Source organism: Xyrauchen texanus, chromosome 40 (genome assembly GCF_025860055.1).
Source record: "Xyrauchen texanus isolate HMW12.3.18 chromosome 40, RBS_HiC_50CHRs, whole genome shotgun sequence".
Taxonomy (NCBI): Eukaryota; Metazoa; Chordata; class Actinopteri; order Cypriniformes; family Catostomidae; genus Xyrauchen; species Xyrauchen texanus.
The window spans coordinates 1,440,069-1,457,616 of record NC_068315.1 but is presented as its reverse complement, the minus strand read 5'-3'; the positions used below and the strand labels follow the sequence as shown (position 1 = coordinate 1,457,616).

General features: G+C 42.2%; 1 protein-coding gene across 3 annotated transcripts in view; it reads right to left on the bottom strand.

The window, feature by feature from the left end:
• The window catches only part of LOC127633703 (disks large homolog 5-like), a 51,992-nt gene extending 38,499 nt beyond the window's left edge, over positions 1 to 13,493 (bottom strand). For 2 of the 3 annotated variants that reach the window (XM_052112959.1, XM_052112961.1), the window contains exons 1-3: positions 12,892 to 13,493; positions 3,053 to 3,130; positions 2,202 to 2,355 (exon numbers count right to left, since the gene is read on the bottom strand). In XM_052112959.1, coding sequence (XP_051968919.1) covers positions 2,202 to 2,355; positions 3,053 to 3,130; positions 12,892 to 13,183 — 524 coding nt within the window. In that variant the 5' untranslated portion in view covers positions 13,184 to 13,493. The remainder of the gene's footprint in view (positions 1 to 2,201; positions 2,356 to 3,052; positions 3,131 to 12,891) is intronic. The other variant, XM_052112962.1, reaches the window with a different exon arrangement.
• Between the last annotated feature and the right edge of the window lie 4,055 nt (positions 13,494 to 17,548).

Below are 17,548 nucleotides of genomic sequence, written 5' to 3'. Positions count from 1 at the left end.
CTGATCTAGAGAAGATCTGTGTGGAGGAGTGGGCCAAAATCCCTCCTGCAGTGTGTGCAAACCTGGTGAAAAACTACAGGAAACGTTTGACCTCTGTAATTGCAAACAAAGGCTACTGTACCAAATATTAACATTGATTTTCTCAGGTGTTCAAATACTTATTTGCAGCTGTATCATACAAATAAATAGTTAAAAAATCATACATTGTGATTTCTGGATTTTTTTTTTAGATTATGTCTCTCACAGTGGACATGCACCTACGATGACAATTTCAGACCCCTCCATGATTTCTAAGTGGGAGAACTTGCAAAATAGCAGGGTGTTCAAATACTTATTTTCCTCACTGATATATATATATATATAATATGGTGTATATATATATTTTTAAATACCATTGATCAACGATCAATGCACACACGCACACAGTCATTCACACGCGCACACACACGCACAGGCATTCAAGCGCGCACGTGCAGACATTCACCCGCACAGGCATTCAAGCGCGCACGTGCAGACATTCACCCGCACAGGCATTCACGCGCGCACACACACGCACAGGCATTCACGCGCACAGGCACACACACGCACTCACGCGCACAGGCACACACACGCACAGGCATTCAAGCGCGCGCACGCACACAGGCATTCACGCGCACATACGCACACACACGCACAGGCAGTCGCACGCGCAGGCATTCACGCGCGCAGGCATTCACGCGCACACACGCGCGCAGGCAGTCACGCACGCACACACGCGCGCAGGCAGTCACGCGCACAGGCATTTACGCGCATGCAAAATGCACTAAAAACACATTCGATAAGAACACACATTTAGCAGCATTATTTTGGGAACACAAACACATGTATTAGGCTTTTTTATTATGATTATTATCTTTAAATGTATAATTGTCTTTTTGTAGGCTATTAGTAATTTTTCACCTTTAGTCATTGACTGATAATTGCGTGATGGCAAATTGGGCGGTTGGAGACGGTAAATGTTTGGATTTGGGGAGGTGGTTATACATAAGATTTTCTGATTACTTCGTTATTTTAATTGCTGTTTCGTTTAGTAAGTGCAATTTGGATTTTTAAATGTCTAAGTTTTTTGTGTTTCAATAAATTAATTTAATTTTTAAAGCAAAATCAATAAAGCAAAAACATTCACGGACCCTCGGCAGGGGTGTTGATTTGAAGGTGATTATCATGAAAATATTTTTTATATATTGCCCAGCCCTATAAGGAAGTGAACTTTTTCATGAACAAATATCAAATGAGTAGTCTATGGGTATGATAACCATTTTATTTTATTGAAAAACTTTGTTTTTTGAAAATGGTAAATTATTAGTTTTTGCTATTGCTGTTTTAAAAAAATGCATCAATTAAAAATAAAAAAAAATTGGTTCCTTAGTGAAAAAAGGTTCTTGACCCCGGCTTTAAACGCACTCAAGTGAAGTGACACGAAACTGAGCAAAAGCTTCATTTATAAAATAGTAATGAAAGTAAACATTTTTTATTTATACAGAGAAAGCACTCACACACATATATATATAAAGATGACAGAAGATGGGTAGCTGCATGGCAGGGCTGCAGTGCGACTGTATTTCCGGCACCACACGCAGTTGCAAAAATATAGGCCTGTCGCCTGATTGCAACAGTGATTATAGTTCGATTTTTTATCTTGGCATTTTCCGGTGTTACTGCATTGTATGCTAATTTGCAGCGGTTCAAGACAAATTCTTTCTCTCCCCAATTTGGAATGCCCAATTCCCAATGTGCTCCAAGTCCTTATGGTTGCGTTGTGACTCGCCTCAATTCGGGTGGCGGAGGACGAATCTCAGTTGCATCCTGAGACAGTCAATCCGTGCATCTTATCACGTGGCTTGTTGAGCGCGTTACCGTGGAGACATAACGCGTGTGGAGGTTTCACGCTATTCCCCGCGGCAACCACGCACCCCACTTAGCGACCACGAGGAGGTTACCCCATGTGACTCTACCGTCCCTAGAAACCGGCCCAATTTGTTTGCTTAGGAGACCTGGCTGGAGTCACTCAGCACACCCTGGATTTGAATTTGCTAATGGCAATTATTTGTCGGGCGATAAATCGTCAGCCAGATTTCTGCGGTCTGAAATTCCCGTTTCAGACTGCAGTTATCCGACTCACTCTCTGAACCGTTATCATATGTACAGTTCGGTTACCATACCTGCAGTCGTCAAAGGTGGTGCCGGGTGAGGAGAGGGCCAGTCTTTTGCGCAGGTCGTCTCGTTCACGTGTCACCTGTCTGAGTTGGAAAATCACCGTCTCCAGTTTCTCGCTCATCACATGCTTTTCCAGGTGTGCAGGAGGAGGGGAGGATGCTGGGACAGACGTATACAGGTAAGAACATCACACCAGTGCTTTCAGCGAGTATGAGTAAATGAAAACATTTTCATTTTTGGGTGAACAGTTCCTTTCAGAGAGATATTAGCCACAGTGCCAGGCTTAGAATCAGCGTATCACACTGCTCGGAAGAGATCTTCCTTTCCATTTGTAATGCATATTGAAAGATGGTAGGCCAGACATGTCAGGTTCATAAACTTTTCCTTTCAGACTCAAAGAGTGAGCTCTGCTGCATCAAACAGATGTTATGAATAAACAATGATTTTATCTGGGACACCGATGACATGTCCCGTATCCCTCACTGCTAAAACAACAGAGTCGTCGGTCTCTTTTTAGACGTCTAATGGACAGAAGCGTTGACCGCTCTGCTGGTGAGTTTAGTCTGAGTTTTCCATCCCGTTACAGATTAGATTTGACACCCAGATTTCTCTAAAAGTCTATCTGATGGTACTGGAATGAGTGGGATTGCAAAATGTACATGCACAAACATTAAGAGTGATTTAGTGATTAACACTACTTCTAAACAATGAACCATCACAATCCAAGAATATAAACACAAAACATGAACAAGAAACGAAGCCTATTTTTAGAACCATTTATATTTTTGATTGTGACATCGTCGTGACATCTGCATTGTGATGCAACTATTCAGGTAGACAAAAAAAAACCACTCACTGGACTCACCGACACTGCTGAGGGAACTGCTGCTCTCAGAGTCAGACGGCATCGCTGATAGGACGCTGTACGTGGAACCTGAAACATGCAAACACTTTCTCCATTACTGCCCTGTGTGATAATCTACAGTTCTGCTTTAATGAATGAAATCTGAGAGTGAGAATGATCTCATACACAACTCTACACACACAGGCCTGCAGCTGTATTTGAGTAATTTGAGCTGTTAATTGCTCTTGAATGAAGACTTAGTTTCTCTTTCAGTACAAGTCCGTTTATTTACTGTTCATTTTTTCCATTGCACAACAGAGCAACCCAACAAACAACAACAACCGGCATTCACCACTAAGTGGTGGTGACGTCACCATGACGCTTGTGCCAGGCTATGTGCACGTTTTGGCCACGTGAAGTGTCGAACACCTGCTGGCATGAGGTCACGGGACAGATCCAACAAGATCCGACAGGTCCGGCAAAACAACCCCCTACCTCCGCGTGGTGCCGGACGGGCAACGTCGTGGGCAACGCCATGGGGGGGAGGGCCAATAGAGACTGTTCCCTCTCCGCTCTTTTTGTCATGGCGCTTTGTAGCCACCACAGCGGCCAAATGAGGGCTCTGGACGGGTGTGAGGGGCTGGTAACCCCTTCACCTTCAACTGATTACCACTAAAGCACAAATTAAAACCCAACAAAAACACACACATACAATTTTAATACTTTAGTTTTCTGGGCATAATACAATGGCATTGTTTTTTTTGTTTTTACATGGTACATCATGGTTTTAAAATGTTTTTTTTGTTTTTGTTTATTTGGGCATGCTGTCTTTGTGTTACCACCATATTCACTGAAGTTGCATGAAACGGAGTGACACCAGCCAGGTCTCCTTAGCAACCAAATTGGCCCGGTTGCTAGGGAGGGTACACATGGGGTTACCTCCTCATGGTTGATATAATGTGGTTAGTTCTAGGTGGGGCACGTGGCGAGTTGTGCGTGGATGCCGTGGTGGATGAAGTGAAGCCTCCACACGCGCTATGTCTACGCGTTAACACGCTCAACAAGCCACGTGATAAGATGCGCGGATTGCCGTTCTCAGCCGTGAAGGCAACTGAGATTCGTCCTCCGCCACCCTTGTATGAACAAGGCTGGAGCCCTTGTGCAAATACAGATGAAAGTGAAACTAGAGAGTAGAAGCCAATTTGTCCTGTTCTGTTTGGAATTGACCCTACAGCATGGATTGTGCTCCTTTCGAAGTAACCTGTGAAGGTATGATCAGCGCCTGTTAGAACACAGCCAGACACGCTAGGGGGAGGGAGTGTTCTCGTTCTAGAAAGCATTTGATTGGCCAAGTTTCTCAGGTGCTTGACTGTGCCTCGGCCTGTCAAGCCGGAAGACAGAGACTGGTGATTTGAAATGCTTATATCTTCAGAAAACGCCAGCATTTGGAAGTACACTAGCATATTGATGACCTTAAAGGGAATAAATAGACTAAAACTAGCAAATCTTTCATTTTGATTTCATGGTGACTTTAAAGTACCATGGTATATATCAAGTCCCTGGTATTTCCATCTGATACCATCACAGTATGTTTTTGTAAGGGTTGGTGATGGAAAGAGAAACAAACTCTCTCTCTCTCTCTCTCTAAACGATGACACACATTCCCGACACACCAACATACATACTATAGATAAAATAATAAGCAAAGGAATAATTTATATAACAGTAATTATTAGCTCAAATACATTATAATTGTCATGTTTGTGTGAGGTGTGTTACTATAGCGACCGATTCAGAAAGAGGCTAACAGTAACTAGGTCAACAGACTGGGGCGACTGGGACACCAGAGTCATGCTAAACACAATAGTGGGCAGGATAGTGACTCAATCTATACGGACTACTCCGGGTCTCGTTTGAGAAGTGTGATTCAAAGTTTAGTTCTATGAGTCTGAATCAAACCCGACTCCAAAGAGTGATTCAAAGTTTAGTTCTAGGAGTCTGAATCTAACCCGACTCCAAAGAGTGATTCAAAGTTCAGTTCTATGAGTCTGAATCTAACCTGACTCAGATAAGTGATTCAAAGTTCAGTTCTATTCCAGGAGTCTGAATCTAACCTGACTCAGATGAGTGATTCAAAGTTCAGTTCTATGAGTCTGAATCTAACCCGACTCCAAAGAGTGATTCAAAGTTTAGTTCTAGGAGTCTGAATCTAACCCGACTCCAAAGAGTGATTCAAAGTTTAGTTCTATGAGTCTGAATCTAACCCGACTCCAAAGAGTGATTCAAAGTTTAGTTCTAGGAGTCTGAATCTAACCCGACTCCAAAGAGTGATTCAAAGTTCAGTTCTATGAGTCTGAATCTAACCTGACTCAGATAAGTGATTCAAAGTTCAGTTCTATTCCAGGAGTCTGAATCTAACCTGACTCAGATGAGTGATTCAAAGTTCAGTTCTATTCCAGGAGTCTGAATCTAACCTGACTCAGATGAGTGATTCAAAGTTCAGTTCTATTCCAGGAGTCTGAATCTAACCTGACTCAGATGAGCGATTCAAAGTTCTATTCCAGGAGTCTGAATCTAACCTGACTCAGATGAGTGATTCAATGTTCAGTTCTATTCCAGGAGTCTGAATCCAACCTGACTCAGATGAGTGATTCAAAGTTCAGTTCTAGGAGTCTGAATCCAACCTGACTCAGATGAGTGATTCAAAGTTCAGTTCTAGGAGTCTGAATCTAACCTGACTCAGATGAGCGATTCAAAGTTCAGTTCTAGGAGTCTGAATCTAACCTGACTCAGATGAGTGATTCAAAGTTCAGTTCTAGGAGTCTGAATCTAACCTGACTCAGATGAGCGATTCAAAGTTCAGTTCTAGGAGTCTGAATCTAACCTGACTCAGATGAGCGATTCAAAGTTCAGTTCTAGGAGTCTGAATCTAAACTGCCTCAGATGAGCGATTCAAAGTTCAGTTCTAGGAGTCTGAATCTAAACTGCCTCAGATGAGCGATTCAAAGTTCAGTTCTAGGAGTCTGAATCTAACCTGACTCAGATGAGCGATTCAAAGTTCAGTTCTAGGAGTCTGAATCTAACCTGACTCAGATGAGCGATTCAAAGTTCAGTTCTAGGAGTCTGAATCTAACCTGACTCAGATGAGCGATTCAAAGTTCAGTTCTAGGAGTCTGAATCTAACCTGACTCAGATGAGCGATTCAAAGTTTAGTTCTATGAGTCTGAATCTAACCCGACTCCAAAGAGTGATTCAAAGTTCAGTTCTACGAGTCTGAATCTAACCTGACTCAGATGAGCGATTCAAAGTTCAGTTCTAGGAGTCTGAATCTAACCTGACTCAGATGAGCGATTCAAAGTACTATTATATGAGTTTGAATCTAACCTGACTCAGATGAGCGATTCAAAGTTCAGTTCTATTCCAGGAGTCTGAATCTAACCTGACTCAGATGAGCGATTCAAAGTTCAGTTCTAGGAGTCTGAATCTAACCTGACTCAGATGAGTGATTCAAAGTTCAGTTCTAGGAGTCTGAATCTAACCTGACTCAGATGAGCGATTCAAAGTACTATTATATGAGTTTGAATCTAACCTGACTCAGATGAGCGATTCAAAGTTCAGTTCTATTCCAGGAGTCTGAATCTAACCTGACTCAGATGAGCGATTCAAAGTTCAGTTCTATTCCAGGAGTCTGAATCTAACCTGACTCAGATGAGCGATTCAAAGTACTATTATATGAGTTTGAATCTAACCTGACTCAGATGAGCGATTCAAAGTTCAGTTCTAGGAGTCTGAATCTAACCTGACTCAGATGAGTGTGATGTGAAATCAAGATCTATGACTCTCAATCTTACAGACTCCAACAAGCGTTTCAAAATGGAGTTCTAGGAGTCTGAACTTAAATAGATGGCATGAAGCTTGGCACATTAGACACCATAAATTGGACTTCTATTTAATTCACACACACACACACACACACAGCTGTAAACTGAACAGATAATTGGATGTGACGGAGTAAGGCGCTCAATGTGTTGAACTCTCTCTGAGTGTGCCAGGCTGCACGCTGTGTTGAATCTCTGTGCCCTTCATTAGTTTCAGTCCTGAGAAACTGCCCCCTCCACATCACCAACTGGACCGAGTCATGACAGCTCATCTCTGCAAAAATCTAAACTCAGCCGTTCACAAGGGTCTTCATTACAAGGTCAACTTTAGCTGTGTGCTATATGCCTGAAGAAAAAGTACAGCATGCAGAGTCCACAACTCAAGGGCAAAGTTTCAGCACTCCAAATCAAAGTGACACGTTTGGGTTACTAAATGCTTGTCAATAAAGCGCAACGTTGACCGCCCACTTTTTTTAGTGGCATAGGTTCCAGAAATATCTTTCCCAATCATTTTCTACAAACGCTTTTGTGTGTGTGTGTGTGAGGGTTCAAAGTACAAGACTGTGTATTTTATGAGCAAATTAACTACTCATCCCATTATGCATTGAAAATGATGTAATCAAATCATGAATAAAATAAAAACTATTCATACCGGTCACTGATATTATATATTTCTGTCCTGTTCACTTCATCTTTACCTGGGGGCTTTTATTGTGACACTGAAAAGGCAAATGTGTATTTGACATTTTACAACTTCCTGAAATACTGTGTGGCATGGCGGAGGGCAGGGCCGGGTCGTGATCCTACACACCCGGCCCCGTATTAGGCTAATTAATCCTCAGAGGGATAAAGGTCGACTGCAGGGGATCGTGCGAGAGAGAGAGATCGTTAACGGACATGTCCGTCATGTGTGTGTTTATGTTGTCTTTTAAGTTTCTCATTCAAATATTATTCATATTGACAAGCCGGTTCTCACCTCCTCCTTGCCCATCCTTAACCTTGTTTCCTGTGTCCTCCTTCCCGTGAGGGTCTTTACATTGGTGCTGAAAGCCTGGGAAGGAGGAGGGAGGCCCGTTGCAGAGTCCTCGACAGTGCCGTCCACCCAGGGGAGCGCCGCTGCCATCTGCCGGGTGACGGAGTAGCCCGACCGGCCGGATGCGGGGACCGGCCGCCGTCCGCAGGGCAAGTTGGGAATGGATACCCCGACCGCCTGGAGCGAGGGAGCCGCTGCCGGGGGCGGAGGAGTGCCCTGCCATCCCCAGAGACACGGAGGGGTTGAGGGAGACCGCCGTCCGCGAGGGGAGGAGGGAAGAAACTCCCCGACCGCCTGGAGCGGTCGGGCCGCTGCCAGGGGTGGAGGAGTGTCCCCATTTGCTGCCCGCTGGGGGTCGAAGGTTTGACTCCGGTTCGCCCGGGGTTGGAGCGGCTGTCGTCCGCCTGAGTGTAAAGGGATCTATGGAAAGGAGGCGGCGAGAACCGGCGTGACGACATAAATAATATTTTAATGAGAAACTCAAGACAACATAAACACACACATGATGGACATTTAACGATCTCTCTCTCTCTCTCTCTCTCGCACGATCCCCTGCAGTCGACCTTTATCCCTCTGAGGCTTAATTAGCCTAATACGGGACCAGGTGTGTAGGATCACGACCCGGCCCCGCCCTCCGCCCTGCCACATACTGTAATCTGCTTTTCTGTTATTCTGTGTCATGTTTGTAGATTTGTATATTTTGTATATGTATAATATTGTATATTATTGTATTTGTATAACTTGTAGCGGTTACTAATATAATTGTGCCAATGCTCGAACCTGCATTACTTTCATTTCACAATGTACGTGAACTGATCTGAGAGCGCCGCCATGGGTGTGGATTAATAATCACTTATGACCAACTCGCCATTTTGATGATATTTGGATTAATTGTGCAGCCCTGAAGGATCATAAAATTTGTCTATGATGCTCTTTATGAAACTTAATGGCCAAACGGAAGCACACAGCGATATTCACGATATTGGGTCAATTTTACATCATCAGAAAATGTATCTTGATTATAACGTTAATATTCGATATATGGGCCAGCCCTAATTGAGGGCTAAAATGAGCATAACTCTCATGACGATGTCACAATGTAAAAAAAACCTTAAAGGGATAGTTCACCCAAAAATTTAAATTCTATTAACATTTAATCGCCCTCATGATGTCACAGGTGTGCATGACTGACTTTCTTCAGCAGAACACATTTTAAGTTAAATATCTCAGCTCAGTAGGTCCTTAAAATGCAAGCGGATGGTGATCAGACTTTTGAAGCTCCAAAAATCACAGACAGCAATGTTTTAACGACTTCTAAAGTGACACGATTGTTTTTGGTGTGAAAAAATATCAATATTGAATTATTATTTAACTACAATCCAGCGCTTTCCACAATCTTCATGAGAGGGTGTAGATCACGCGGTCTCTCGTAGGACGTATTCAGGATGAGACATCCAGTATAAGCACATAAATGCACCGTTGTGATCAAAGAAACCCGATATATACAGATCTAACCCAAAACCAACGAAGCTTCTGTACAGCGTTCCTCCTCAGTTGTAAACAGGGCTGCTCTTCCATGCGTCGCACGTAGGGACGCCACGCTTATACGGTTTCACTATTAACCGTGATTAAATATGTCAGGGTTTCCAGTCAGGCTTTCTAAGCAACCAATTGGCACGGTTGCTAGGGAGGGCAGTCACATGGGGTAACCTCCTCACTCTCTGTGGGGCGTGTGCAGGGTTGTGTGCGGATGCCTAATATACATATATATGTATAATATATAATATGAAAGAGACATTTATAAGATTTGCATTGATGTGCATTGCATATAGTTACTATCAGGAGTAAACTTTTTCGTCCTCATTATTTAAAGCATTGCTTCTGTACAAATTCATCACGTTCAACAATAAATATAATTAAATTGCCTGCTGTGAGCAATGTTCCCATTATTATGCATAGTCCACAGGTTTATTTGTAAGGTGTTGTGGACAGTATTTTTATAGACTGGAGTCTGTTGCCGATTCTTTATGTTGGCAGATAACGAATTGTTTTAATAAACTGTTGCAGAAGAAAATCTGTTGGATGCCTTGAACTATGCTACATGTTGCACACCCACAATAATCTTGCAATTACACACTCTTGAAGCACATCACTGAGCTCAGGATGCACATAAGTGGTGTTGTGCTCTAGATTTAACTCCTATTTATTTATTTGTTGTGTATTTATCAGTTTTCTTATTGTAGGGCTGCCATTAGCATCCACATATCCCACAGTAGTGTTGCCACGGTACCAATATGTCAGTAGTCGGTACCGATACCAGTGAAATTTCACGGTTTTCAATACCATAGAAACAATTTGCCAATATGATAATGTGCTATTGAACACACTCTTTAGCCTAAAGTTACATTTCAATGTAAATAATAAATTAAAAGATATGCACGCTTCCTTCACTTGTTTGTTTTTAAGCCCTACTGAAATCTGTTTTTCTTCAAAATCCTTTTTACCCTTTTTATTTTTCCAGAATTCCATGTTTTAAAGTTAAATTTAATTTCATTATCAAAATGATGTCCTCAAAAAAAATTTTTTTTTTTTTTTAAATAAATTACTTATTAACATACCAACTTTTATTCAGTACAAAAGCACTTTTGCTTGTGATATAGCGCTTTTTTATTATTATTACAATCATTATGCATTATTTATTATGATTTCTACAGTGAGGATAACATTTTACTATACAATTATAACATTTCTGTTGCACTTTCTTCAATTTCAGGCGTTTCACTTTTATTTTGACGTGTATTTTTAATGGAAGTTTAACTTCAGTTCGCTATGTGGCCCAGTGTGATCATTAAACTGCAAATGCTGCGATATAATTAGATAAATTATATAAAAATAATGCTTCAGAGTGGATTAGTGCTCTGCTCTGTCATCTCATACAACACGAATGATTCTCGGTGTCTGTAGAGTTTCCGGTGTACGAGCGGTCAGCTTCACACATTGAAGAATTTCATGGTTTAATAATCACACTAGGACATATCACAATTTAAATTTGATATAGTTGTGCATTTCAGTGTAAAAGGAGCAATGTTCAAATAAGCGTGTGATCATTTGGAAGCAGTCGTGTGTCAGTAGGACAATTAAGTCGGTGCTCGGTACTGTAGAAACACTGGCATTGTTACATCTTATTTATTTTAGTACCGACTAGGTACCATAGTACCGGTAATTTTGACAATACTATCCCACAGAAATACGTCCACTAAGATGTTCAGTTGTGATATTATATGCATTTTTAGCATCATTGCTGTCAAGTAATAAAAAAAATTGCAAATAATCATAAACCCGTTTTTTTCGCATACCACTGCTGACCGGCAGGATGATGTAGCGTTTAAAAAAAGTACTAAAATATTGATCTTTTTCACACCAAAAGTAATAGTCACTTCAGAAGACATTAATTTAACAGCTGGAGTCGTATGGATGACATTTATGCTGACTGTCTGTGATTTTTGGAGCTTCAAAAGTCAGATCACCATCCACTTGCATTTTTAAAATTTTCTTCTTTTGTGTTCTGGTGAAGAAAGAAAGTCATACACACCTGGGATATAATGAGGGTGAGTAAATGACAAGTAAATGATGAGAATTTTCATTTTGGGGTGAATTATCCCTTTAGTGACTCTTAAAAATCGACTTATATATATATATATATATATAATTACTTATTTGTTTCTTTTTATTTTGGAGTTAAATAGGAAATTGTCTTGAGACCCATCGAATAGGTAATGTAGCTCTTCACTGGGAATTTGTCAATTAAATACAAGCTTTAAAAAGTATGTATATTTGTTTTTAATTTGTGGCTTCGCCAGAAGAATATGATCACTTAACCGGAGTTTACAGTATGTCTACAGTCTTGCTTACACTCTGTTATGAAATAACATGGTATTTTTACTTTCAGGAGCCTAATGTTGTGTTCCAGTAGGGTTTACTTTAACAGAGGCGGACAGCCGGCCTACTATGGACACATAGGGGTGAAGCCAGGAGTTTTTCACAGGGGGTGGCCGGGCAGGGGCCAGTGATCAGTCTGTGGTGGCACAGACATTTTCGGGCAGTACGTGTTAAGTCTTGTGCTCAAAAACGGCAATTGCGAGTGGGGAGGCCAGGCATCAGTCCACGGTGGCCGCGGCCACCCTGGCCACCCCCTAGCTCCGCCACTGTGGACACAATCATTCAGGACTCTATTTGTTATTGAGGCATTGCTGAAAACAACCCCCAGCTATGCGACACATCAGAAACCATGTGATGCTTCAAACCCCCCCCCCCCCCGCCCGCCCGCCCGCCCGAGGTCCATCACACATCTCCAAATTGTCTAATTGATCAGCAACGCTCCATTAAACAGACAAGGCACTAAATGCCTGTTCATTTCACTATGTCTGGTGTAGTTGCCCCAGTCTGAATGGTTGCACAGCATTGGTGCCATAGTATTAATGCAAACCTGCATTTGTGTCGTTCAGGCAGATTGCATTGACTTAATGGCGTTCTAAGTAATGCTATGTGATCCAGCTTTAAGCTGCATTATTATCTGGCTTTCAGCTAAATCCCTGCGCGTCTGAGTATCTTTGGCTGCAGAAAACATCTGTAACACATTTACAGTACGATCATGTTACGCTCAGCAGCTTCATACATGTTTACTATAAAGAATACATGTCAAATGAACAGCTCACACTTCCATTGTAATAGCCTTTACGGTAAACGCAATTTGGTTTGTTTTTAATAAATGAGGGACGAGTGGAAATCATTTTCAGTGGTAATCAACACTATACCAAACATATTGTCGATTGAGCTTAATATATTGCACATTAATAGTGACAAGAAACTACATCACACACAAACTGATAACTTCACTGGAATGTTCTGAAAGTTTCGCCGAACCCTTGAGGATGTTTTACCCGTGTTGTGGTTGTCCACAGGCAGCAGAGAGTTGAGCAGCAGCGGCTGAGTTTTCTCCAGCGCCCAGCATAGCTCCTGGAAATGATCGATTTCCTTGTTTTCCACCAGCATCTTGAGGAGCAGATGGACTTTGTCGGCGCTGCTGGAGCAGTTCTTGTCCAGCTCGGTGCGCTCGGCCGGGCTCAGACTGCCGGACTGGGCCAGCAGCTCCAGGAGCCGATCCACATCTGTGACGGACTCCGACAACTTCTGCTCGGACTGCTCGAGCAACTCTTTGTGCTTCGGATCCATCGCGCCCGGCCCGTCCACTACAACAGAACCACAGAAAACTCTGGAAACAATCCTGTCAGAGAGTTTTTAGCGCGAAATTGAAAGAAGCAAGAAGCCATATTTGTGTAGACTTTCGCGAGACTTTTTCGTCGGCTTCGTGAGGTCTCACATCGTTGCCAGTTCTCTGTTTCAGACGGTTTGAAGGTGGCCTGACGGCGCCCGTAACTCGAACGCGCTTTCGAGCATTTCAAGTTTGAGAATCCATCGTGAAGTATCGCCTCAACTCCAATGATCTACTGAGGCGCAGCGCCGCTCCGCCATGACTCTACAACTCCGCAGCTGCTACCAACTGCCAATCAAACGCAGCAGCGGGAGGAGAATGGAGGCGGGGGCGGGGCTGCCACATGTCAATCAAACCGCTTGAACGCAAGGGAAAACTAGGCATAGGGCGGGGCTTCCAGCTGCCAATCAAACCAGTTGAACTGGTGGGGAACAGAAAGAAGGGCGGGGCTTCTAACGTAACTCACCTGGGCGTTCACTGGGAAAATTGTCTATTTGCTGATAACAGTTTTTGAATGCGTCATAATTATTTATTTTTATTGAATTATTTATTTGTATTGTTTTCATATGTTTTTCTCGTAATTTTAGCCACCTCAATAGAAAAACACTGCAAATTTACAGATTTATGACAATATCTGAACATTACAATGTATCTAAATAAGAGACAGTTCACATTAAGTTATGTTTTTGTGACAGTATAACATGGAAAACAAGGTAATGGAAAGAAGTTGATCCTGAGCAACAATCATGTTTATATTTACTGTTCAAACCAGGTAATTTAACATTAACCGCTTTAATATTAATTAAAACATTTTCTTAATCCTTCTATAATTGTATTTATAATATATGCAGTTTTTATGACCAGTGACACTTAAAAACACTTTCTCCCTTAAAAATCACAACAAAAATATATTCACTTTCCCTTATATGTAAACTTAAATGTTAAATTTGAAGTTTAAGAAATTGAAGTAGTTGACTGGTAATCAGAAGGTTGCTGGTTTGATCCCCACAGCCACCACCATTGTGTCCTTGAGTAAGGCACTTAACTCCAGGTTGCTCTGGGGGGATTGTCCCTGTAATAAGTGCACTGTAAGTCCCTTTGCCAAAATGCATAAATGCAAATCTTGATATTTAAAGAGTTCCTGGACATGTTGCATCACATACCAATGATCAAATATGATGCATTTATTACATTATTATTTATTTCTTTATTGGATAAAGATGGACTGCTCACAATGTTGTCAGGGTCATTTAAAGATATAGAATTTGATTTGGTGGTGTTTTAAAAAGCAAAGTCCACAAAGCCCAGAATAAATACACTACGATGTTTACGACACAGGCTAAAATGTTTGATCTTCCATTATTGACTCTTTTGCTGTGTAATGTGTAACCCTGAACACCTCCCTATATGTGCTGTTACCTTTGATAATTCAATTGTTTCTGCTCTAGACAATCCATACACATTATTTACACACTGTGTACATTAACTGCACTTAGTATTATAATAATGCACTGGTCTTACATACTGCACATATGAGGTGCATCTTTAGAGTAACATGAGGTTACCTGACATAAATTAATTTGTCACATGTAAGATGAGAACCTGAAAGTAGGACTGTTTAAACAAGATAAACAACACTAGTGATTATATAACCTTACAATCACACTGGGGGTTTAATGTGGAAACTCAACAGGGGCTTCAGATCTCATGATGAACGAGTCTGGACTAGTCGTATTAGCCGTAGCACTAAACAAACAAATAAACCAAATGATTTTATACAGCTAAAATGATGTTGGTGTAATATGAAAATGAAAGACAGTACCAAGGAATTACTCCTATGATGTAAACATGTTAATGTGATGAGGAGGAGGGCGGGGCCTGGTCGTGACTATGCACGCCCACAATCGGCTAATCAGCCGAGGAGAGGGTTAAGTGCAGTGGTGGTTTACAGTGTCAAACGCAGCAGACTGGTTGCTGTCTAGCAGGTTGTTCTTGGAGAGAAAAGATGAGACTTGGTTGAACACGACTCGTTCGAGTGTTTTCGCTATGAATGGAAGTAGAGAGACTGATCTGTAGTTTTATAAATGTCCAGGATTTAGTGTGAGTTTCTCATGCAGCCTGCTTTAAATGTAGTGGGGAAGGTACGAGTGAGACGAGATGTGTTATTGTGTGTGATTGCAGATAAGACTGAAGGAGAAATAGCTTGAAGGAGATTGGAAGGAACAGGGTCAAAGGGGCAGGTAGGGGGATGACCGGAGAGGAGAAGTTTAGAGACTTGTTTACAGGTTGTGTGCTGTTGGCGGGTGTTTGTGGGTTTATGGTGTGGAGAACCGACTGCTGAGGCCTGTATCATGAAGGTTGCTGAATCCTCAGGATTTCAGGATTGGTTTCAGTTTGACAAATTCAAACCAATCCAAACAACCTTAATTGGTACCATGATGCAGCTCATCAACTTTCTCTGTCAACTCAGGCTTCCATCCTATATATATATATAAAAAAAAAAAATTTACACTCCTCAAGAGTTCAGCATGAAATCATGAAGTTATGAAGCAATTAAAGACGTTTACTCAACAAGAAGAAACAGCGGCTGATACAAGAGCTTAAGAGGACTGCTGTAAACAAATTCTTAAAGGGACAGTTCAACCAAAATTTTAAACGATCCCATCATTTACTCACCCTCAAGCCATCCTTGGTGTATATGACTTTATTCTTTCAGACAGACACAATCGGAGTTATATTAAAAATTATCCTGGCTCTTCCAAGCTTTATAATGGGAGTGAATGGTACCTTAGATTTTGAAGCCCAAAAAAGAGCATCCATCCATCATAGAAGTAATCCATACGGCTCCAGGGGGTTAATAAAGGCCTTCTGAAGCGATGCGTTATTGTAAGAAACATATCCATATTTATAACTTTACAAACTATAATCACTGGCTTCCGGTAACGGCCGTCCACACGTTCACAAGAGAGTCGAGTTCCGGCGTGTGATGTAGACGTAGCGTAAGAGTACGGGAGAGACGGAAAGTACGGGAGACATAGACGGAGAGTACGGGAGACATGGACGGAGAGTACTGGAGAGACGGATAGTACGGGAGACATAGACGGAGAGTACGGGAGAGACGGAGAGTACGGGAGACATAGACGGAGAGTACGGGAGAGACGGAGAGTACGGGAGACATAGACAGAAAGTACGGGAGACATGGACGGAGAGTACGGGAGACGTGGACGGAGAGTACGGGAGAGACGGATAGTACGGGAGACATAGACGGAGAGTACGGGAGACATGGACGGAGAGTACGGGAGACGTGGACGGAGAGTACGGGAGAGACGGATAGTACGGGAGACATAGACGGAGAGTACGGGAGACATGGACGGAGAGTACGGGAGACATAGACGGAGAGTACGGGAGACATGGACGGAGAGTACGGGAGACATAGACGGAGAGTACGGGAGACATGGACGGAGAGTACGGGAGAGACGGATAGTACGGGAGACGTAGACAGATAGTACGGGAGACATAGACGGAGAGTACGGGAGACGTAGACGGAGAGTACGGGATACGCGGTGGTGCCCATGCAGGAAATGCTAACAGAGGCCGAGAGTGTTTGCTGCCATGAATGGACGATTGGAATGATTGGATAGACGCACCAACACACCATTTTAAGACTATTACAAATCTACAGTATAGCTAAAACAACTCACTTATTTCAGCGTATTCCTTTGATGTTAACAACGTGTGCTTCCACATTCGTCACTTCTCACCAGAACTTACATTTACATTTATGCATTTGGCAGATGCTTTTATCCAAAGTGACTTACAGTGCACTTATTACAGGGACAATCCCCCCGGAGCAACCTGGAGTTAAGTGCCTTGCTCAAGGACACAATGGTGGAGGCTGTGGGGGTCGAACCAGCAACCTCCTGATTACCAGTTATGTGCTTTAGCCCACTACGCCACCACCACTCCACTTACGCTATGCCTACATCAGACGCTGGAACTCGACTCTCTTGTGAACGTGCAGACGGCCGTTACTGGAAGCCAGTGATTATAGTTTGTAAAGTTATAAATATGGATATGTTTCTTACAATAACGCATCGCTTCAGAAGGCCTTTATTAACCCCCTGGAGCGGTATAGATTACTTCTATGATGGATGGATGCTCTTTTTTGGGCTTCAAAATCTAAGGTACCATTCACTCCCATTATAAAGCTTGGAAGAGCAGGATATTATTTAATATAACTCCGATTGTGTTTGGCTGAATGAAGAAAGTCATATACACCAAGGATGGCTTGAGGGTGAGTAAAGGATGGGATCATTTTCATTTTT